Raw genomic sequence first — 22452 nt, 5'->3', positions numbered from 1 at the left:
GCCCCGGGCTCCCGGCCCTCACCGCCCCCGGCCCCCTTTTAGTCCCTCGGGGCTGTGAGCCCACCGTACCCCGGGCTTAGAGAGCTGCCTGAGTCTTCCAGGCACCTCACGGCCTGCTTAGAGCAGTGTGGGGAGGGAGCAGCCCTGAGGGAGGAGGAGGAGGAGGCGGCTGCAGCTGAGACCTGCCCAGTCTGTCCCCTGGATTTGTTCCCTTTCCTGTGCTTTTTTTGTTTGTTTGTTTGTTCTTATTATTTTTTAATACAGTTACGGGAAGGGGCCTTTAAAATTGTAGCTCAGAAGTTGAATGATTTTTTTTTTTTTTAAAGAGGGAAAAAAAGAGATGGGGAGAGATGGAGCCCTGCAAAAATAAAGACAAAATGGTTCTCCAGTGAAAACCCACGATTTGCTTAAAAAAAGTAGCAACAGCCACAAAGGAACGTGAATGTTGAATTCCAGCAGGAATCTCTCAAGCGGGGTGTTTCCCCCCAGATCTCCCCGCGGGCGCTGGCCCGTGCTGACGCGGTTTCGGGGGGCTGGCGATGGAGTTTGCTTTTCAGGGTCCTCGGGCGACTCGGAAAGGGGCCGGGGGCCCCGGCACGGCCCCGCCGGCTTGGGAGCGTGCTGGGAATCCCGCGCGGGCCGGGCTGGAGCCTGGCCCGATCCCGAGGCTGCGGCTTTTGGGGGGCGCGGGGCCTGCGAGGCCCCTGCCGGGGTCCCCGGCACCGAGGGCCGGCGCTGCGGCACCACGGAGCTGGGGGTGCGGGGCTGCGGGGTTTGGGGGCTTCTGCGTGGTGAGGTTGGGGGGTTTGGGGGGTTCTGGGCGGTGGGATTTGGGGGTTTCTGGGCTGCGGGACTGCGGGGTTTTGGCATTTCTGGGTGGCAGGGCTGTGGGGTTTTGGGGTTTCTGGGTGGCAGGGCTGCGGGGTGCCCGCTGGCCCGTGGCACCAGACCCGCTTCCAGCAGGTGGCATCTTCGGGCCGGGTTTTGCTGCTCCGGTGATGATGGAGCTTTCGGTGCTGGAGCAGCTGGGGAGGGATTTGTGAAGCAGCTCCCGAGTCCTGGAAAGCAAAAGCTCGGGGACGCTCCCTCCGAAGGTCTCCCCTCCCTGTGCGTGCTGGTGGACGGGGCGTAGGGGACAGGGGACAGGCGCGGTAAACTGGGTGCTGGTGGGAAGCGGCCACGTAACGGCTCGGTAACTGGTCAGCGACTTCTGGAAGGGTTTGGTGATTGTGTGGAAATTGCAGCTGTGGGACAAATTGGCAGTCGTTTAGTCGCTGATTGATGATCCCAGCTGTTGATAAGACACGTTAGCAATTATTTACAACCGATGAGGAAACTGCTACCGAGTCCTGCAACTCCTTTATTTGGGAGGTGGGTCTAGACAGCCCGGCGTGGCCCAGCCCTGGAGCCAGACGGAGCCCGGCTGCCCGCAGAGCAGAGCCCGTGGCCGTGGCCGGGGCATTTCACACCCTGGAGGGAAGTTCCCTTCCACGCTGAGGACGTGGATGCGTTTCTCCTTGCCCTGTTTCGTGGTTGGAGGACAAGTTGCCACTTGATCAAATGGGTGCTGGGTGCCTGTGGGATGGGGAGGGAAGGATCTGGCTCCACTGACTTTGTCCCTCTGGAATTCCCTGACGCAGGAACTGCGGAAGCTGAACGTGGCAACACTCGTCGGGATGCAAATGGCAATGGATATGAATGCACGTGGAGATAAGGGCAGGCAGGGCGGCCTGTGCCCTGCTGCCCCAACACCTCCAGCACGCAGCAGTCGAGAGGAGGCCCCCCGAGCCCCTCGGCTAATTGGGACGTGATTGTGCAGGGAGAGGCGGCTCGGGGCGAGGACCCTCCGTTGCAGGACCACCTCGTCCCTGGCCTCGGGGAGCCCGGGCATGTAGAAGCTCCTTGTTAGGGCTGCAGCTCCTCCAGCACTCGGCCTGTGCCCCGCGACCTGCAGCCTCCGGGCTCGTGCAGGGTCCCCTGCCCAGACCTCGACCCTCCGCATCCCCGATGCTGAACGTGGAGAGGGGATCCCACCTGAGAGCCCTTCTCCAGGGCTCGAGGTTCCCGCTGCCCCCGGCAGCCCCGTGCCCTGCCTTCGGCCCCGGCCACAATCCCTCCCCGCAGGGGACACGGGGGTGCCTGGGTAGACGCACCCCGTCTCTGCCGTCGGTCCGGCAGGGGCTGCGCGCCCCAGGAATCGGGTTTCTGGACTTGGCTGTCCCCTGCCTGCCCGCTGCCTCCGAGGGAGCTGGGTCTGGTTGGGAGCAAATTTGAGTCACCCTGGGAAGCCAGCGGCCGGGAGGATTTTCCCACGGTGCTGCAGAAAGAAGCAAACTGCACCCTCTTCCGAGAGGACTGACGAAGAGGTGACACCTCCCGAATTAGTATCGATTCATCGTTAGACAGAGCCTGCTCCGCAAGCAGCTGGGCGGGCAAAGCGGCCATCCCCGCTCGGGGAAAGCGGAAGGGAAAGAGGGAGGGTTTTGGCCAAGGGCAGCAGAAAATATCCTGGGCCTGTCATTGTCCAGGGGGACGGGACGGGCTGGGAGGCTCCTCCAGCAGCTCTGAGTCGCGATCCCACCTGGGCTACGCTGTGAAGGGGGACGCGTGCCCCTCTGCGATCCCTGAGCGGGGCTCACAGGAACCCACGGGTGCATTGGCCTCTGCCACAAAATCTGCGGGTGTTTGGGAGCAGAGGCGGATGGGGCTGGTGGTCCCCCAGCCAGCCGGGGCTTGGTGCAGAGCCTGGCCAGGCGGCAGCTCGGGCTTTGCAGGAAAGGCAAAAAAAACCCCGGTGCAGCTCTGGACCGTGCCGGTGTCAGGAGGAGGGGAGCGGTGGGTGCCACGTGGGAGCTGCCCGAGGTCGTGGTGCCCTGCGCCGTGGTGCCCGCCGGCCCCGGGGCAGGGATCGTTCCCGGCAGCCTGTGCAGATGCAGCGGAGGTTAGCCAGGGCCCGCTCCCGCAGCACCCAGCGCTGCCACTCGCATCGCCCGGGCCATGGGTGTTGGCGATGAGCTCACGTCCCGAGACGTTACTTAATTCAGACAGTGCCACCGTGCCAGGCGCTGGCGGGGGGTGGCTGCGGGCTGCGGTGGTGCAGCTGCCGGCGGGCCGGGGCACGGGCATGTGTGCGTGTGCGTGCACGCGCCCCGAGCACACGGTCTCAGCGGGAGCCAACGCGCCGTACGGCCAGACACGCGCCGCACGGCCAGACTCGCCCCGTGGCACCAGCCGGGTGCGCGGGCACGGCACCAGCTGCGCAGGGTCCGGTTGCCATTGTGCCCCGGTGGTCAGCAGCCAGAGGAGCCCATTGCCGGAGCCGGCCCCACGCTGGCGTGTCCTGCAGGGAGCACTGAGGCGCCGGGTAAATTCTGCCGGTTTGCTGACACGGGATCTGCAGCGTTCAGATAAACCCAGACGTGCAGGTGTTGCTGCACGCAGCCGTGGCATCGCACGGGCGTGATGCCGATGGCGTTCCCCTCCGTCGGCACCACGCTCGTTGTGCTCTGCTGAAGCCTGGGGTCTCTGGCTCGTCGTGTTTCGTATCGATGAGCATGGAGGGATGGACGGCGACGCTTAAAAAAGGACCTGGCTTCCCTCTCCAGCCCCACACGCTGCTGCCTCGCAGGGCTGGGGGCGGTCAGCGCTGTCGGCACATCCCGGCAACACCGGGTGCAGCTTCCATCTCTGCTGCCAACTCCCTGATGACTCGGGCCAGTCATTTTCTAAAAGGTCTTGGCCTCTGGGCCCTGTGCTCTTAAATAAAGCGGTTGCTGTGGCTAAAGCCCACTCGCTGCCCGGCGGTCGGGGCCCGGCCGTGCCGGGCGGGGGATCTGGGGGCCGCTCTGAGCACGGGCTCCGTCCCAGGCTCTGCCTCGAGCCCTTGAAAGCACAAGCACCTCCTGGAGCCGGAGCAGCTTTCCAGCACGGTTCCTGCCAAGTGAGAATAACTGGTGCAGCTGGTCTCCCCGCTCCCCTCCACCCCACATTATATATAATTGCCTATTTTAATTAATAAATTGGAGGCCACTCAAAGGAAAGCGGCAAGATTTGTTACCAACACTGCAGGGATTGTCTGCCAGCCCCGAGCCAGTCATGTCACGGCGGATTTGAATCGGTCTCCCTTTGAATTCTCTCACAGACAGATCAGGAGATTTACATCCCCCACCTTGTCTCCCCGAGCCTTGCACCTCCGGGCTGCAGGTCTGGATCCCGCCCCGGCAGTTATCCGGCGGCTCCCGATAACCTGCGAGCAGCGGGCGCGGGCTGAGCCCCGTCCTCGCCGCCGCCGCGCCGACCGGCCGCGATAGACCTCGCGGGGACGGCGGCGCGCGGTCCCCGGCCGGCTCCCTGCACGGCTCTGATCTCCCGGATCCGGGATTTCACCCGCAGGCAGGGGCTGGCAGCCGCTGAGGCAGGGCAGCGTCGTGGCGGCACAGTGCCCGTGTCTGGTAGCCCGAGCTGTCCTGCCGCGCCGTCCCGGAGCCCACCTGCCTCCGGGAGCGGCGACGGCGCAGAGGTTCAGGGGAAGTTCCGAGTCTTGGGGGACTGCTTTCGGGCTCCACCAAAAATTTCCCTTTTCTTTTTCTTTTTTCTTTTTGGATTCTTTGCTTTTCTTACGCTTGATTTAAACCATTGTTTTTCAAGGGAAATTTTAATATGAAAAACATGTTTTGTTTTTCTACTAACTGCAAGCCTGGGCCATGTAAGCAATCAAGCTTCTCCTCTGACGAGGGCTGTGGGGCGGACGGGGGCTCCGGGGGGGGACGTGCCCTGCTGCGGCTCTGCCCTTCGCTGGCCGAACCCCCGGCTGCGGAGAGCCGGGGACCGGGGTCCTGGGGGGCCACCAGGCTGGCAGGGCCGGGATGCCCCAGCCCGGCTCGGCTCAGCCTCGGCCCCAGCGGCTTTTGTCATCGCCGCTCGTAGCGGAAACCTCCTTCTCCCGGTGAGGGCCGGTGCTGCGAGGTCGGACTGCGAGAACGGCGTCGGGACGCGGGCAGGATCGGCCCCTCCAGTGGCTCGGTCGGACGGCTTCTCCCCCGACTCAGAGGGGCCAGGCTGGGCCCTCGGCGGGAGGGCTGTGACCAGCCCTCGCCTGCCACGCGGCCTGTGCCCCGCTGTGCAGGGTAGCCACTTGCCTTTGCTTTCCCACACACGCTGCCCTCATCCTGGGCGGCGCCGCCCCAGCCTCCCGCCGGAGCCCTGGGCCCGTGCTCCGGTGTCCGTCAGTCCCTGCGTCCTCATCCGTCGGACTGACAGCGGGATGCAGCTGCAGGGGCTGCGTCTGGCGATGGGGCCAATGGGCAGAACGAGGCCGGCGTCTCCCGCCCCTTCCCGAGCCGAGCCCTGTCCGTGATGAGTGCTGGGTTGTGCCGGCGTGGGGCTCCAGGAGCACTCTGGAGAAGACCCCCCGGGCAGGAAGGCGGAAGCGATGTGCTCAGGTGCCGGCCGAGTCTGCATCCTCCATCTGGCCGGTATCGGAGGAGCGTGACCAGCAGCCCGGCTATCGCATCCGGATACCCAGCACGTTGCTCCTGGACCAAGGATCAGCGGGGCAGACGCGGCCCTCCCTGGTGCTGCTCTGCCTCCTCCAGCAGCACCTCCCCGCAGCCTCTCCGAGGAGCCAGAGAGGCTGTAATGACCCGGGAGGTTTTACCAACTCTCAGCTCCTCTGGACCCAGTTCAGCCCCACACGATTTCATTACGTTTTTCGGCACTGCCAGCTCTTCCCTCGAGGCTCGGTTTGGTCCTTCCTTCCACCGCGGCAGAGGAAGCATTTACACTGGGGAAACCGCACAGCCGGCCCGGCCGCTGACTCACGGCTTGTTTACATGGCGTGCCCATGAAAGTTACTCAGAGAAGCGTGTCACGCGTGGCGGAGCCCGGCCGCGCGAGCCTGGAGACCCGGCAGCCGCTGCAGCTCCTGCGGGGACGGTTACAGAAAGCACGGCTGAGCGGGGGGCGGCCAGGCGCTCCCAAGGAGGTGCCGGGCACAGGGGCGATTCCTGCTGCAGCTTCCCCACGGGCGCTCGAAGCAGCGTCCTCCTCTGCCCCGTGGGGTGAAGGCCCCGATCTGCTCACAGCGTTGTCCTCGCGCCTGCCCCAGCGGCTTCCTGGAGGATGGAGATGCCCCGCCGCTGCTCCCGCTGCGGCGTGTACACGGCTGGTTTTGTGCCTGCCCGTACGCGGGTAGTTTCCCTGCATCATCTTCCTCGTGAAGGTGTTCCCCGCTTGGAAGCACTTGGTGCGGTGGGGAGTGACCCTGGCAGCAGCGTGGGGCCGTGTGGGGCTGTGTGGGGCTGAACAGGGCTGTGTGGGGCCGAACAGGGCTGTGTGGGGCCGTGTGGGGCTGAGCAGGGCTGCGTGGGGCTGTGTGGGGCCGTGTGGGGCTGAGCGGGGCTGTGTGGGGCTGTGTGGGGCCGTGTGGGGCCGTGTGGGGCTGAGCGGGGCTGTGTGGGGCTGTGGAGCCCCGCTCTCCTTCCTCCCCGGCCAGCGCCGTGCCCCGGGTGCAGCCAGCACCTCCCCGCTCTGCTCGCAGCGCGCCCAGCTCGGGCTGGGCCCCGGCAGGCGTGCAGGCGTCCGGGGCTGCTGGCGTGAGCCTCGCCGGCCCCGGTAGGGCCCTGCCGACCCCTCGCCCCGGCTCCCCCCGCAAGGCTCAGACAGCCATGTGGGCAACAAGATCGTTTTGTAAGGAACTCATTAAGGCAGCTATAAATCTGTGTGCGCACAGACAGGAGAGACGAAAACCAGAGCCGACTGCAGGCCATAGGAAAGAGACATCTGTTCTTCCACTGAGGGGAAACGCGCTTTGTCCGACCCGGCTCCTTCTCCTGGGTCGGGCAGCAGGGTCCTGCGGGATGGGACGGGAAGGGACGGGACGTCCCTGCTGCCTCCCGGCTCGGGCTGCCGTTTTCCTTCGTCCCAGCCTTCCCGGTCTCTGCTCCACGCTGCTTGCACCTCCTGGCTCCGTGCGCCAGCGTTTCCCCAGCAAAGACAGAGCCCAGAGCACCTTCCATCCGACACGGGGCAGAGCTGGGGACGCCAGAACCGAAGACGCTTGGAAGGGAAGAGGCGCTGGGCAAGCGCGGCTCTTGCTGGGGGCTTGGAGAGCGGGAGAACGGTGCTGAGGAGGGCAGGGGAGCAAACCCGCCCTGGGACGATGCTTCCTGCAGCTCCGGGCCCTGCAGCGCGCAGGGCGGCACCGGGTGCCAGCAGCGGGGGGGGGGGGGGGGGGTCTGGGTCTCCCCCCAGGCACCCCCTGAGGCCCGGCCGGGATCCGCCACCCAAGGGAGGGGTGGGGAGGGGGAGAGGGCCCCGAGCAGCAGCAGCAGCAAGGTCGGGGAGCACCTCACGCCCAGCCGAAACCAGAGAGCTGAGAGCCGTCCTGACGGACTCACTGGCTGGGCGTGCAGCAGGGGCGCGGACAGCGGAACAGATCTGGGCTTTAATTAAGCCTTTGACACAGCGCCTCGTGAAATCTTACCCAAATAATTAAATCCAATTGCCTGAGATACGAGCACTTTTACAATACGCTGAAAACTGGCACGGAGATCATCAGCAAATGGCAGGGAGTCAGGCTGGGGGGGCTGCAGGGGGGCAGCGGGTGCCACGCCGCTTAACCTCTTTCCTGCCGGCAGCCAGGAAGCCGAGGTAGAGGGTGCGTTCGTTAACTGCCCAGTGATGCTGCGTTAGGGGCCAGAGCCGCGAGCCCGGCGGGGAGGGGAAAGGCACGCTGCAAGAAGCCGTCTCGCAAGTCCTGCTCCTCGGTCCGGGCGTTCGCAGGGTGCAGTGGGGGTGGCAGAACGGCATTAGCGGGAGGGATCTGGGTTTGATCAGGAGTCAAACAGGCCGGGTGATCAGATTTGGAGGGGCAGGTCTTGGGAAGATATGCAAGCCTCCCTCCCCCCTGCCCTCCCCACACACAAGCTCTCCCGCCCTGCCCTCCTTCATCTGCAGAAGTGGAAGTGTCCCAGGAACATGAAACGATTACTCGGCGAGGAGAATCCAGCTCAGCACTTCTTGGCATTTGTTCACGGCTTTTCATCTTCAAAGCTCCTTGCAAACATTAGCTAACTAATCCCTGCAACCTTCCTGTGAGATAGTGCAGGATCAAGCGGAGGAGCATTATCTCGCCGCAGCAGATGGGGAAACTGAGGCACGGAGCGGTGACGCTGCTGCCCCAGGGCGCGGGGCGAAGCTACGTGTCAGCGCTGGGGGTGGAGTGCGGCCAGCCGGGCCATCGAGGTGCGGATCGCGCCGCTCCGCCACTCTCTCCCCAACGCTGGTGATGCAGCCGTGAGCCACAAGCATCTCTCCGATTTACCTGGCCGGAGCCATGCGGGCACGGCAGAGAAAATCCAGCCCCAGGGTCAGAGCTGCCGGCAGCAGCTCCGCACCTCGAGGGGCAGCTCCCCACCGGGGCGGAGGGGCCACGTGCCGCGGGGCTCCGGAGCTGGTGCTGCCCGCAGCACCGGGGCCATGCCTTCAGCTCGCGCCTCACACCAGCGACTCGCCACGTGCTCCGAGGGATGCTCGTGGAGGGGGAGACTGAGGCTCGGGTCGAGCTTCGCCTGATTCCCACTCGCTGGGTTCTCGCTGCGCTTTGGTGCCGACCTTCAGCAGATAAGGAGCTGGTCCCGCTGCACCGAAACTCCCATCCCCGGGGGCTTCTGGGTTCCCACGGCCCCGCGGCTACGCCTGAGCTCGGGCAGTGCCTTGGGCTGCGGGAACGTCCCGCTCCCTGCGGACGCTGCTGGGGCGTTCGGCAGCATCTCCGCTTGCATGGGAGAAAGGTGGGAGTCCCGCTGCGATGGCGAGCGTGATGGGGCCGGGATCGCTTCGCTCCGAGGGGGAAACGGCGACCAAAAGACGTCCAGGGACCTGCCCAACGCCTGCCAGCGGGTCCACGCTGTCAATATGAAACCTTTGCTCTTTTGCCTGCGCCCTGACCCTGGGCTCTGCGAGAAGCATTTCTCAATTGAATGTCTTGTTGCAAATTGCAGCTCTAATTGGTTTAGCAGAGTTTAATTAGCCTGAACTGATGAGAGAGGCGAGATTCCCTCCTTAAAGGAGCGCAGCAGTTCAGGAGGAGAACGAAGCAGCCAGGGTTTTGGGGGGAGGATGGTTGGCTCTTGAACCTCAGCCTGAAATCTTGCTGCAGCTCGAACCGTAGGGGGAAGCCGCCTGACCCAGCACAATGCCAGCACCCAGACGGAAAGGTCAGATGTGAGGCTGCCATTCACTGCGGCTGCAAAGAGCTCCTTTGTCCCCGCTCCAGCTCCTCCCGCCGCCCCCAGCCCCCTGCCCGGCCCACGGGCTCCTTTGGTTCTCCTGGGGTGCCGCTGCCACGGCAGGGCTGGTTTCTCCGTGGTTCCCAGCCTGGCTCCTCTCCCCCCTCGCTCTGCGGGTGCTGCTGGGGCTCGATTACCGCCCGGGCCATCCGTGGGAGCGGAGGGGAGCGGGGAGGCGGCATCACCCCACGTGCGGCAGACTGGTTGGAGAAGTTTTGCTCCCAGCTTTGCTTGAGAACCAGCCTTGGCCCCCGCCCGAGGCACGACTGCGGGCAAGCCGCTTCCCTGCCCACGGCAGGACGGCGCTTCCCAGGGCTGCCGGAGCCGAAGCCGGGGCAGGGGCCGAGCAGAGCCCCCGGCACGGCTTTGCTGGGAGCAGGGCGGCCTCGGCGGGGCTCCGCGCCCCTGGGCACCGGCAGGCCTTCTCCAGGCAGCGCCAAGTTACGCTGGCTCGGGGGAAGGAGCCTGACCCGCTTCCCTCCCAGCCTCCAGGCTCCTCCTGCCCCACGTCAGGCGGAGCGGGAGCCCGGCTGCTCCCTTCCAGATGCGGCAGCCCTGCTGCTCCGGAGCGAGGTCCGACCCCTTCCCTGCCAGAGCCGGCCGGTTGTGCAACGCTGCTCGCAGCCAGGGAAAATCCCTTCCTGGCCTCTGCAAGCTCCTCTTGCATCCTGGAGCATGTGAGCGAGTGCATCACCACCCGCTCACTCATTGAAATCCAGCTTGGGGATTTGGCTCCCCAGCCCTCTGCCCTTACATGGGCAATTGCTCCGAGGCCGGCAGAGCGAGCCGGGGGTCACGCCAGCTGGGAACAGGGACAGGGACGGGAAAGGGAGCAGCGCTGCCCAGCCCGGGGCCAGCAGCACGCCAGGGGCCTGCGCAGCTGGGGGCTGCCGGCTCCGTCCGTCCTCCCCAGGACGGCAGAGCCTTCGCCGTCCCTCGTGGCGGGGCTGCCTGCCCCGTACACGCGCTGCCCAGAGGTGCCGCGGCACTGCAGGGCCCGAGGGCTCCTCCGCCAAAGCCCCGCGGTTTACACCAATGGCACCTGGGGTAAAACCCCAGCCCTCCCCGTTCCTGTCCCCCTCCCTGGGGGTGCGAGGGGCTGTACGGGGAGAAGAGGGGGAAGATCCACCTTGGTGGAGGGCCAGCCCACTGCCCTTCCCTGGGACTTGTCCTTAGGACGGAGGGAGGGACGGGGACGTGGTGGTGCCAGCGGACACAACTGCTCTGCCTGCGCTGGCTGCTGGCATCGCCCCCTGCTCCCCCCCGGTCATGGGACCCGGGCTGCTCCGCGTCTCGCTGGACCAAAGCTGCGTCCAGCCCCATCCCGCGCCAAACCGAGCTGCTCATGCTGTGCTGGCACCGGCTCGGAGCGAGGAGGCTGCTGCCGGGCCGGAGGGGTGGTGCAAGGTCCCCCGGGCCCTCCGGCCGGGGCCCCTCTCCTGACAGAACCCAGCTCAGTTCTGCCGAAAACATGACCTCAGCTGAGGCCAGTGCAAAGGGTAAAACGTTCCTCAGCTGCACAGCCGGGAGACGGACACAGAAGTTCACGGGGCTGGAGAAGGGCCCTGGGCTGCAGCAGGAGGAGCGGGGACAGGCAGAGAGCCCCGTGTCCCCAGCGCTCTGCCCGGGGAGCGGGGTGACGGACGGGGGGCCCTGGCTGTGCCCCGACCCCCCTGGCAGACGGGTGGGGGATCCCTGCGGGGCGGCACCGAGCAGGGAGCAAGGCCCGCCTTGCCCTGGGCTCCCCGCAGCCCGCGGCCCCCCTGCCCGCCCCCGTCCTGACGGGAGCCCCCCGAAGCCTGGCAGCAGTGGCAGAGCCGCGGTTCCCCAGCCCAGGCCGTGCCGTGCAGGGTCCGGCACACGGTCGGGAGCCAGGACGGAGCGGCCCTAGCAGCGATGGGGACGTGTGGGGAGGACAGTGACGGTGTGTGCCATGGGGGGGGGTACATCCGCCCCCAGCTCTTCTCCTTCCCCTCCTCACCTTGCATGGCTTGCCCAGACAAGGGCTCACGCACCTCGAGGCAGCGGGACCCAGTGATGCCTCAGTTTCCCTCCCGGCGCGGTGTGGGTGATGCTGGGCTGCCGGCGGAGCTGCGCCGGTGTTTAGGGAGCAAAGATGAAAGGAGCCACATGACACAGACCTTACTGTAACTGCGCTGCCAGACGGGGCTGCTGTGGGGAGGAGGAGGAGGGCGGCAGGAGGCAGGCAGCGGGTTCACGCGAGGATGGGCGGGTGGGGAAGGAGCGGCGTGCGGGAAGGACAGGGTTGGGCAGGGGGGCTGCTCTGGGCAGCGCCCAGGCCCCGGCGGCCCCCCACGCCTCGGGCCCTCCCGGGACGCGTCCCTGCCCTCCCTGCCCCGGCCCCTGCTCCGCTGCTGGGCGCCGCCGCCCCCGCACCCCGAGCACGGGGGTCACCCCCAAACCTTCCCCGCCCCGTCTCCATCCCGGCGCGGTCCAGCGGCGCGGTGCCGGCCCCCCCGCTCGGTCTGGAGGCCACACGGCCCCATCCCCACCCCGACACCCCCGCCCTCGCCCACCCGGCACCCGCAGGCGGCGACGAGCAGACCCTCGCCGCCACCCCGCCCCCGCCGCCCCGCTTGCACCCCGGTTTCCACCCTCCCGCCCCGCACCCCAGCTCTCCGCACCCGTCCCCTCGCCCCCCGCACTTACCCGCCGCCGTGCCCCCCAGCCGCCCCCCCCCCCCCCCCCCCCGCCCCGCTGCCCCCGCCCCCGGCCGCGGCCCCCCCGCCGCCGCCCCGCCCGGTGATTCACGCCGCCCCGCCGCTTTATAGCGCGGCCGGCCCCGCCGCCGCCGCACAGGCAACAGGTCACCGGAGCGTCCCGGCCCGTCCCGCCGCCCCGGCCCGGCCATGCCGCTGCGGCTGGCGCTCTGCCTGCTCGCCCTCTGCAGCCCCGCCGCCGCCGCGCACGGTGAGTGCCGCCCGGGCCGGGGGGGGTCCCGGCGGGGGTGGGGGCGGGGGGGCACCGGGGCTGCCGCCGGGGGCCGCCCGCTTCGTCCGCCGCCTCGGGCCGTCGGTGCCGCCACTCCCCGCCGCGCCCCGGCCCGGCCCCGGCGGCAGGTGCTTGGGGCAGGGGCGGCCCGGGGTCCCGGCGCCGTTACGGGGCTGCGCCCTCCCCCCCCCCCCCCCCCCCTTCCCCCGAGCGCCGCTATCCCCCGCCCCCGTCCCTCCCGGCGGCCGCCGCCCCGGCCGGGCGGGTGCGGGCTGCGGGGCTGGGCGCTCGGCGGCGGAGACCCGTTGCACCGGGGGGGCGCGCGGGTGGCGGCGGAGCCGTGCCCGGTGCCCGGCAGCGCCGCTCAGGTGGCCCCCGTCCCCCGGCCGCCCCTCCCTGGAGGCAGCCGCCTCCATCGGGCTCGGTCCCGGGGCTGCCGCAGCGGGAGCGGGTGCCCAGAGTCCCCCGCGGCCCCGCTGCCCCGTCCGGTATCGTGGCGGTGCTGGTGCCCGACCCCGGCATCGCGCGGCCCCGGGTGCCCTGGGATGGGGCAACAGCCTGGCCGGCCCCGCCGGCCCCCCCGCGCTGCTCCCAGGACGGCTGCCTGCGAGGGGGTCCCTCTCCCCAGGCTGGGGGGCAGGGAGCTGCGCTCCGGAGCTTTCCGAGCCGGGTAGGAAGAACTGGGAACGGCGGCCGGTTCGTGATCAGGGTGTGGAATTTGCAGCTCGAACCCCTCCCGGTTCGGCTGACAGTGCTGGCAGCTCTCGTGGGCGCTTGGGAGGCGTCTGGGCTCTTTGGTAGCTGTTTCCTCGCAGGGAAGCCATCCCGGCACCCAGGCCGGCCGGGACCCTGGTCCGGGACTCCAGCAGCCCTTCCCAACGCCGCAGAGCCGTGGCTGCTACTGCCAGCGTCGGCTCTCCCGCAGCGGTGCTGGAGTTTCCGTCTCCCCCCTCACACGGTCCCGTTTGTCTCCATCGCTGCCTGCCAGCGTGGGCAGGCGCTGCGCTCCCGGGATAGCGGCAGGTCAGGATGCCCCGAAGGACGGGGGAGGCTCCCGCGAGGCCCCTTGTGCTGCTGCAGCCCCCGGGATTGCGTTTGGCATCCCCCCAGCCCCTGGGATTTCTGCTTGCTGCTGCGCGGGGTCGAGTACAAGTGCTGGAAGGCCCCGGGCTGGGTCACGCCGCGTCCTCCCTGGGCAGAACCCGCGTCCTCCAGCCATGCCGAGCGCGGGAGCGCTGCGCCCTCGGGGCTGGGGTGCCGAGGATGGGGCGCCCCGAGAGCCCCGCGCTGGCCCCCTCTGGCCTGCAGCCGCCTGGCTCCGCTCACGGGGCGGGTGGGCTCCGGCCCCCCTGCCTGAAGCACGTCCCTTGTCGGCGTCCCCGCACCCCGGCGCGGCTCGGGAGGCGGCGGGTGCCCTGCCGCTGCTGGCCAGGGCTGCGCCCAGAGGCTGGACCTGAGGGCAGGGGTGCGTGGGTCCGCGCTGTTGCGGGTGGGATCGCTCTGCGGGCGGCTGTGCCCACGGGCAGCGGTTGCGGGGCGAGCACGGTCCAAAGCCAGCACACGGCTCCCGGGGAGCTTGGTACCGTGGGGGAACTGGGGCCACGGGGTGTTGTAAAGGAGAAATGGGCTTGAAAGAGCAATTAGACAAATCCGTGGGGGATAAACCCACCCATGCCAGAGGCGTTGGCCCGGCTGCTGCTTCCAGAGGTGTCCAGGCCGCAGGTTCCCACAGCCTGAGGGCTTGCTCTGTTCACGGCCGCCCTGCGGAGCTGTCGCTGGCCGCGGCCAGGCCAGGAGCCCCATGTGCTTCTGGCCGAACCAAAATCGGGTGCATGGGAAGGGTGGGGGGGACATGATGCACACCTGGGGTCCGAGGCGGACTCTGCTTTGGAGCAGGGTGACTCTGCTTTGGAGCAGGGTGAATCCCTGCTTTGGAGGGGAGCGACTCCAGCCTGGCACCAGCAGGATCTGTCCCTTCCCCCACCCCTCCCTCACATCTTTAGCTGTTTAACAAACCTCAAGCGCAGCTAATGAGAGCATAAACCCAAATAAGCGTCAGAAGAGGCTGGTTTGCAGAGGCGGAAATTGCAAAGGAATCACTCACAAAAAAAAATATAACTGATTCGCTCGTGGGGCTAAGGAACAAACAAGCTTTTGACTCAGAGGGATCCGATGCCGCTGGCCTGGCCCCGTCCCAAGGGCTGTGTCAAGTGCCCTGTTCTCCAGCCGGTGGCTCGGCCGCTCCTCGCAAAGGCCACGGGTGTCGGGCCCCCGTGCCACAGGGATGGTCCCTGTCCCTCCGTGGGGCCGCCGGCGCATGCCGGGGATCCAGCCCTCGCAGCACAGGTGCCTATCGGCCCCGCTTTGGGTGTCCCTGCGGGGACGGGGTGGGGGCTGGAGCCTCCCCTCTGTGGGCTCAGGCAGGAGTTAGGCAGGGATGCAGGCAGAGAGGGCAGGGTAAGACGGTAAGCTGCAAGCCCGCATCCTGGCTGCGCGTCTCCCAGAGCATCGGTTGCGAGTGCTGGGATAGCTGGTGTGTCCCTGCGGTCCCAGCGCTGGGTTCGGAGCCTGTTGCCAGAGGAGCCGGGCTGCCGGAACCCCGGGGCGCTGGGACGGCAGTGCGGGCACAGAGCTGCCGCGCTGTGCCGGGGCCCCCCAGGGACGCCTGCTGCGGGACTGCCCTTCTTCCGCAGGAGAGGAGGGAGCCAGCACAGAGCCTTTTTAGGTTCCCCAGCTCGTCCCATACTGACCCTTCCCGGGCACTGGTGCGGTCCCCATGCGTCTGCCGTGCGGGTGGCCCGGCCACAGCCGAGGTCTCGCTGCCCTTCGTGTGGTGGCACGGCACAGCGGGGACCCCTCACCCTCTGCCCTCTCCGCAGGTGGGATCTGCTGGCTGCAGCAGGGGAAGGAGGCCAAGTGCACCATGATCCTGAAGACAGGCGTGACGTGGGAGGAATGCTGTGCCAACGGCAACGTGGACGTGGCTTGGTCTAATTACACCTACCCAGGCAACAAGATCAGCCTGCTGGGCTTCCTGGGGCTGGTGACCTGCCACCCCTGCAAAGGTGAGCGTGGCCGTGGGGTGAGCGGGCTGCGGCAGGGCTGAGCTCTGCTCGGGGAGGACGCTTGGAGCCCTGGGGAGGGTGCTCGGAGCCCGCAGCTCCAGGTGAAGCAGCAGCGATGGGGCTGGGCTGCCCTCACCAGGCAGGGCTCTCCAGTGCCCTCCTGGGCCGTCTGGGACGGCACAGGGACCCCAGGACCGCCGACCCCGTGCTCCTGCTGCTGCAGCTCCAGGACGGGTACTGTCATGGGGCCAGGGCTCACGGGACAGCCTCCGTCCCCTGGCAGCTCTCGCTTTGTGTGTATTTTTGTATCCCACTCTGCGGAGTGGGATGCGTGACCTGGGTCTTGGCTGGGCAGCCCGAGTGCAAGGAGCCGAGCTGGGGCTCCCTGTTCCCAGGTTAACTCTGCTGTGCCTGGGGCCTCCTGCCCCTGCCTTCGCCAGGTCTGCTCAGAGGGAAACTTCTTAAGTTTGGGGTTTTTTTTAAGGAAAAAAGATCTATTTCTTCCCCTTTGCTCCCCCTGCCTCCTCCCAGCGTGTGTGTGAAATGGCTTTATGTAACGGGCAGTTCCAGAAGTGGAAACTCTCCAGCTGTGAGTTCCAGCCCCGCCAGATGTTTTGGCCTGCACCAGAGGCGCGGATCCCCCAGTTGCACTTGCGTGGCCGTGTGAGAACATGGCTCGAGGACCTGCTGACCGCAGTAGGCAGGAGCAGGTCTTTGGAAGGTCACGTCGTTATTTGCTTAAAGGGAGGGAAAAAAAGGCTCTTAACAAAACTGCTTCTCCAGCCCCTCTGCACCCCCCGGCGCTGCCACCCCGGCTGCTCCTTGGCCCCGTCCTGGCGAGGCTCGGCGTCTCGCCGTGCCAGCTGACGGCTGAATGAGGTCCTGGCCCTGGCTTCCTGCCCCATCTCCCACCGTGGGCTCGGCCCCACGGCGGCTGGGCCGGCCGGCCCTGCTCGGTGGTTGCCGGCGGCACCGGGACCCTCTCCAGGGGCCGGCCGGGGAGCGCGGCTCCCCCTGTGCCCGGGCAGAGCACGGTGGGGGCAGGCAGCCCTTGTCCCAGGGGTCTGCCCTCGCCTCTGCGGGGAGGCTGGGGGGCACGGGGGGCTGCCGGCAGCCACAGACCGCAGCGGGGACCGCGGCTCCTGGGGATCATTGGGCTCTCGGAGCAGGACCTTTGCTGAAACCGCCGGAGAGCCCGGCCGGCACGTACACCGCGACTCCCCACCCTTCAGAAAGCCCCTGCCTCTCCCGTCCAGATGGAGCCGGTGCTGCTCCCCACCGGGCTCCAGCGAGCTGGAGGCCTTGGAAAAGGGCGGATGAGAAGAGCTGTGCTCCTGCTCCCGGGGCTCGCGGGGCCGGGAGAGGTTACTCCAGGATAAAGTGGGCTGCAGCCACCAGCCCTGCGCCAGCAGCCGGGGCGGCCGAGCCCCACGGGAAGGTGCTGGCCAGACCCCGGGGGCTCCGCAGCCGGCCTCTGGGGGGGAGGCAGAATTCCTGGCTCCAGCTGCTGGGGACACGGTGTGTCGTCGTGTGTTGTCCCCCCCCGGGGACCTGGTGCAGGGGGGGAGAGCTGGGCTGCGGGGTCGGGGTCACGGGCGCGTGGCCCCGCCACCTCCCTCCCTTGCTGCGGCAGTCGGGGTGGCCGGACCCTGCCGTGCTGGCGGCAGCGTCCCACAGCAGAGTGCAACGAGGGTCCCGCTTGCGCTGGCAGCCCTGGGGCGCGGGTCGTGCCCCTCTGTCCCGGGGTCTCATCCCCTCGGCTGCCGGGGCTCAGCCTGCCGCTCTCCCCTTCCCTTGGACAGGCCCCAGCTATGGAAATCAGTGAGCAAACCAGGAAACTGTCTGTCTCCCACCAGGGAATTTCCCCTGGGGAGAGCTGGGCCAAGCAGACGGGGAATTTCCCCTTCCTCCTCCTCCCCTCCCACCCCCGTCTCCCAAAATGACCCGTCTCCCACAGGGAAATCCCCCCCCCCCCCCCCCCGTACCTCCCAACAGCTCCTGGCACACGCCCTGTCTGCGGGAATCCCTCTGGCTTGGGGGTGAATCCCTGTCTCAGAAGTTTCTGGGTCCTGCCCGGCCTTTCTCCCCGCGGGTGCTGGTGGAGCCGCGTCCCTGCATCCAGCGGCAGCCCTGCACCCCCCAACTCCGGCATCGCCCGTGTCCTGGGGAGCTCGGGGGGAAAAGGGTCCCTTTGGGCTGAGGGGCTTCCGGCTGCCCCAGCCAAAAGCCCCCATCCCCCCCATAGGCTGGGGGCCGACCCCTTTGCTTCTCCCCGCGGAGGCACCGGCGTCCGGGATGGGCCCCTGGTTGGAGCCGGCGGCCCCTCTCCATCCCCGCCGGCGTGGGCACGGCCCCGGGGCAGCGCCGGGCACCGGCGGGACCCTCTGAACCCAGCCTCCGTGCTGGCTGGGAGGCGACCCGGGGGACAAAGCGTCCGCCTGTCTGGGGATCTGCGCTCGCTGCTGCATCCCGCTCTTGTGTTCAAGTCACGGAGGCCCGGAGCGAAACAGGGCTGGGTATTGTCTGGTGGAAGCGGCGTTCTTGATTGCCCAGACAACTTGCGAAGCCCAGTTCCTTCTGGAGGAGCTGGGGCCTTGCGGAGATAGATTTTCCATTGCACAAGAAAAAGAAATGTCTCCTTCCAAAAAATAAATACATAGAAATGAGCTAGCTGGTGCTGAGCGGAGGGCCGGGGCTCTGGCTGGGGCGAGCGCTGGATGATCGCGCGGAGCTGCAGCCAACGACCTGCTCCTTGGCGGAGCTGAGCAGATCCAGATGCTGCTCGGGGCAGCTCGGCGTCAGCGCGCGTGCTGTGACCCCAGGAGCGATTCGGGACCCTGAGGGCTGATGCTGGCCCCGTCCCAGTCGGTGCCACCCGGTGTGGCCACGGGGCCAGGGTGCCGGCCAGCCTGGGCAGGACGGATCCTCCCCTCGCGGTGGCAGCCGTTGCCGCTTCCTCACGTGCTGCTCCCCTCTGTCCCCAGAGAGCTGCGAGGGGGTGGTGTGCGGCCCCGACAAGGTCTGCAAGATGAAGCACGGGCGTCCCCAGTGCGCCTGTGCCCCCGACTGCTCCAGCCTGCCCCGCAAGCTGCAGGTCTGCGGCTCCGACGGCTACACCTACCGAGACGAGTGTGACCTGCTGACGGCCAAGTGCAGAGACCACCCCGACCTCGAAGTGATGTACCAGGGCAAATGCAAAAGTAGGTCTGGTCCTGCCCCCACCCCGTTTCGTCCTGTCCCCGTCCCGTCCCTGTCCCGTTCCCGTCCCCTGTGGCTCCTGTGCTCCCAGCTCCGCGTGGGACCGGTCCGAGCTGCGCCCGTGTGGAAAGAGATGAATGGCAGCGTGGGGCCCACGCGCTCGCCGGCTCCCCTGGCACGCCGCGAGCTGCGCTGGTGCGGAGAGAAAGGGCCGCCCCGCCGCTGTGCGGGCACGTCCGGGCATGTCCCCCCGCCACCCGGGAAGCCGGGTCTCCCCTGTTCTCCAGCCACCCCCGTGGGCAGCGAGCCCTGGGTTGGAGCCGTCCTGCCCCGAGCACCGGCTGCTCCCATCGCCCCCGAGGCCGGAGGCTCCACCAGCACGGCACGGAGCGTTTGTAGCTGGTGCCCGGCCCTGGCTGCGCCCGGCGAGAGAAGGTCTTGCCCCGGCGCAGGGCTTTGCCTGCGGCACGCGGGGTTCGGGTGAGGGGGCCGCAGCCGGCCCGGTGCCGACGGGCAGCAGCGGCCCCTGGCCCACGTCCCCGGCCAGTCACGTCCCTCGGCATCGCCCTCGCTGCGCTGCCGGCAGCTGGCTGGAGCGGCTCCGAGCTGGCACCCGCCCGGCTGGCACCCGCCGGCCGCCCAGGGCCCCGGCCCGGCCACCCCAGCGGGGCCGCGGCAGCGGAGCCGCCTGTGATGCCGATGCAGCCTGTCAGCGCGCCGGGGGTTTAGCCTCGCCACGGGCTGAGGAATAACAGCCCATAAAATGTCACTTACAAACATCGAGCCCCTTTTTCTGTTGTTTTGTTAAAGAGAGCAGCAATCCTCCTTGCCCTGCCAAGAACTGTCAGAATTATTATGATTATTTTTGCCAGCCCTCCTCTCTGAAATGCTTTGCCTGTCAAGCTCTGGACCGCGCAGGGGAATGTGGGGCAAGAAATGTGAGTTGCGAGCTGGGAGTTGCAGATGCCAAATCTCCTTCCAATCCGGCAGGGAAAGAGAGGAAGGAGGAGGGACGGTGTTGCGAAGTGTTTATGGCGTCCGGGGAGCGCTGCGGGTCTCGCCGTGCCCCCGCTGCTGCCGCGGGGTTGTGCCGGGGTGGGGGGGCCGCGGGGCTGGCGGGCTGCACAGACCCCGGGGTTTTGCTGCGGGACGGGGGGGGGGGGCGCACGAGACCCCCGCTCTGCGCCGGCCCGGCAGAGCTCTGTGCGGGGCCTGATCCTGTCCGCGCAGGCTCCCTCCGCCCCCGCGCGCCCTCGCTCGCGGGGCCGGGCTGGGTCCAGGGTGACCCTGCCCTTCCCTTCCCACCGGGGCGCGCGGCGCGGTGGCTGCCAGCCTGGCCGGAGCGGCTGCCGCTCCCCCTGCCAACGCACCTGCGTGGGGCCGCTCGCCCCGGCCAGGTCCCGCCGCGCCAAGCCGGGCTCAGCCCCACGCTCGCAGGCTCCGCAGCCGGACGTCAGCTTCCCTCGCGCGGCGAGGCTGCGGCTGGGGCCGTGCCCGAGGGCTGCGGGGCCACGCGGTCCCTCGCACCTGGGACGTCGGCCCCTGCCAGCTCCTGTCCTCGGGAGCGGCGGCGATGGGGGAGCTTGGGACCCCCCCCAGCCCCTGGCTCCGCTCCGTGCCCCGGTAGCCGAAGGCGCGAGGGGGCCCGAGCTGCCGGGGTTTCCCTGGGATCAGAGGAGCTGCGGGAGGAGGGCGGCCGTCCCTGGCCCAGCCCAGCCGGGGAGGCTCAGCCACGGCCGCGTGTGCTTCCTCGCAGAGTCCTGCTCCAGCGTGGTGTGCCCCGGCACCCACACCTGCGTGGTGGACCAGACGGGCAGCGCCCACTGCGTGATGTGCCGGACGGCTCCCTGCCCCGAGCCCACCAGCCTGGACCACGCCCTCTGCGGCAACAACAACGTCACCTACCCCTCGGCGTGCCACCTCCGGCGGGCCACCTGCCACCGCGGCCGCTCCATCGGCGTGCGCCACTCCGGGAGCTGCTCGGGTGAGCGGGGTGTCCTGGGGGCGGGTGGTGGGGGGAGCGGGCTCGGACCCACAGCGGCCGGCCGCCCCTCGCACCCCCCTCACCGCTTCTCCCCTTCTCCTGCTCCGTTTCCAGCCGTGGCCAAATTCTCCCCGGAGACGGACAATGCCGAAGAGAACTACGTGTGAATCCTCCCTCGCCGCGAGGCCGGACCCAGGAGACAGGGGCATTATGTGTATATTGTACAAACCATATACCTGATATTTATTAAGATAAAAAGATCCTTATTTATACCTGTGTATGTTATGCAGTCGCAGGGGGCCCGATTCTCGGTCCTGCCGGCTGGGCAGCAGGGCAGGGAGCTGCCAGCCCACGTGGCCCGAGCGATGCCGAGCCACCCCAGGGATGCTCCGGTGCTGCCCGGTGCCGGGCAGAGCTCGCTGCCGCCGCTCGTACGGCCCGTACAGCTGAGGGGGTGTCCGTGCTGCCACGCGTTGGGCCCCCCCGCGTGTCCTTGGCCGGCAGCCCTGGGCCTATTTATTTTTGGATTGAATTCTCAGTACTCTGCTGACATTTCTGGCCGGGACCTTGAGGTCTAGAGGGAATCTGTGCCTTTGCCTTCCCCGGAGGGGCTCAGCCCTGGCTGCCAGTGGCAGGAGAGGCAGCACGGCACTGCATCAGACTGGAGATGGATAGAGATTTTATATATATATATATATAAATATATATATATATGTATGTTATTTTTTCCAAAGTTTTAGCATGTGTATGTTAAAACGGATTTCAGTTTAGGTTTTCCCGGGCCCGTTCAGACCAGGCTCCCACCCGTCTTCGGAGGCGACGCCAGCGCCCGGTGGGCTGGTGCGATGGAGGCCGGGCAGCGCTGCCCGCCGCGGGCCGTGGCAGCCCTGCCCGGGGGCGCGGCCGTGCCCCCAGGCCAGCCGAGCCCACCGCCGCTGCAGGTGCCCCTGCCCAGAGCCCTCTTCATCCCGCCCCGCCAAAACCGCTTTGAAAGCAGCCCGGGCTGCTGGGGAAAGGGGGGGGTCCGCGGCCCCCCGAGGCATTTCCAGGGCCGGTGCTGGGCGAAGCGGCTCTGCGGTGCCCCGGGTCGGTGCTCAGCTCCTGACCGCGCTGCAGAGCCGGCGCGGGGCCGGGGTGGCCGCGGGGAGCACGGCTCGGCGGAGGGGGACAGGCGAGGGCGATGGCCGTGCCCGCCCCCCCGGGGACCCCCAGCCCGGCTCCCCCTCGGCTGCGCGGCCCCTGCCCACCCCCACCTCCTGCACCCCCTGCTCTGCCGACACCGTCTGTATTTATTTTTACTTCTTCTCTCATTTTGTGTGTTGTCACCTGTGTAAATACCATCTCATCTCTGCCACCGAGAAGCTATTGCCTTTATATAAATATCATATATATATAATATATATATTAAAAAATACCCTATTTTCTATTTTTGTATGATTGCATTCTGATTCCTGAAGCAGATGCTATGGGAACATACACATTTCCTATTCCGTATTGTTAGGGGCATTTTACGGCAGTGTTACCATTTGGATTATAATTAAAAAAAAGAATAAACAGTGCTGCGGGTCCGGTTTTGTTCAGCAGGTTCTGGGGCCGCAGGAGGCGGCTGCGTCCCCGGGGCTGTTTCCCGCGGGGCTGGGCTGTGCTGCCTGCAGCGTCGCCGCTTGCCCCCTCGCCGGGGGTCCGGGCCACGGCAGGCGTGGGCAGAGGGACGCGGGAGAGCCCCCGGCAGCAGGTGAGGAGCTCGGCCCCGCTCCCAGGCCCCGTCTGCTTCAGCTCGGCGCTGGGGCTTTTGCAGCCCGGCCGAGGCCGCTCTCCGCAGCGGGAGGAAAGGGGAGAGCGGGGAAGAGCGAACGCCAACCAGCCGTGCAGATAAATCTGTTCCCAATATCGGGCCGTGCCGTGAGGGTTTGGTATTTCACAAAACAATTCCTGCCATTAATTGGATCCTGATGTGCGATGC

At 67.6% G+C, this 22452-nt stretch overlaps 1 protein-coding gene across 1 annotated transcript; it reads left to right on the top strand.

The window, feature by feature from the left end:
* The first annotated feature begins 12077 nt into the window (after positions 1 to 12077).
* On the top strand, positions 12078 to 22025 carry FSTL3 (follistatin like 3). The gene is made up of 5 exons (XM_075524265.1): positions 12078 to 12221; positions 15122 to 15307; positions 18292 to 18507; positions 20262 to 20489; positions 20604 to 22025. Exons 1-5 carry the CDS (start codon positions 12161 to 12163, stop codon positions 20654 to 20656), a joined length of 744 nt encoding a protein of 247 aa, XP_075380380.1. The 5' UTR covers positions 12078 to 12160; the 3' UTR covers positions 20657 to 22025.
* The last annotated feature ends 427 nt before the right edge of the window (positions 22026 to 22452 follow it).

Source organism: Mycteria americana, chromosome 24 (genome assembly GCF_035582795.1).
Source record: "Mycteria americana isolate JAX WOST 10 ecotype Jacksonville Zoo and Gardens chromosome 24, USCA_MyAme_1.0, whole genome shotgun sequence".
Lineage (NCBI taxonomy): Eukaryota > Metazoa > Chordata > Aves > Ciconiiformes > Ciconiidae > Mycteria > Mycteria americana.
Note: the sequence above shows the minus strand (reverse complement) of the source record. Positions and strands in the feature narration are given on the sequence as shown.

Excerpts from the sequence above, each read along its gene's own strand:
- FSTL3 (XM_075524265.1), top strand. The coding sequence starts at position 12,161 with ATGCCGCTGCGGCTGGCGCTCTGCCTGCTCGCCCTCTGCAGCCCCGCC. Across the intron at positions 18,508-20,261 it reads GTACCAGGGCAAATGCAAAA|AGTCCTGCTCCAGCGTGGTG; the intron begins GTAGGTCTGGTC and ends GCTTCCTCGCAG. Across the intron at positions 20,490-20,603 it reads CCACTCCGGGAGCTGCTCGG|CCGTGGCCAAATTCTCCCCG; the intron begins GTGAGCGGGGTG and ends CTCCGTTTCCAG.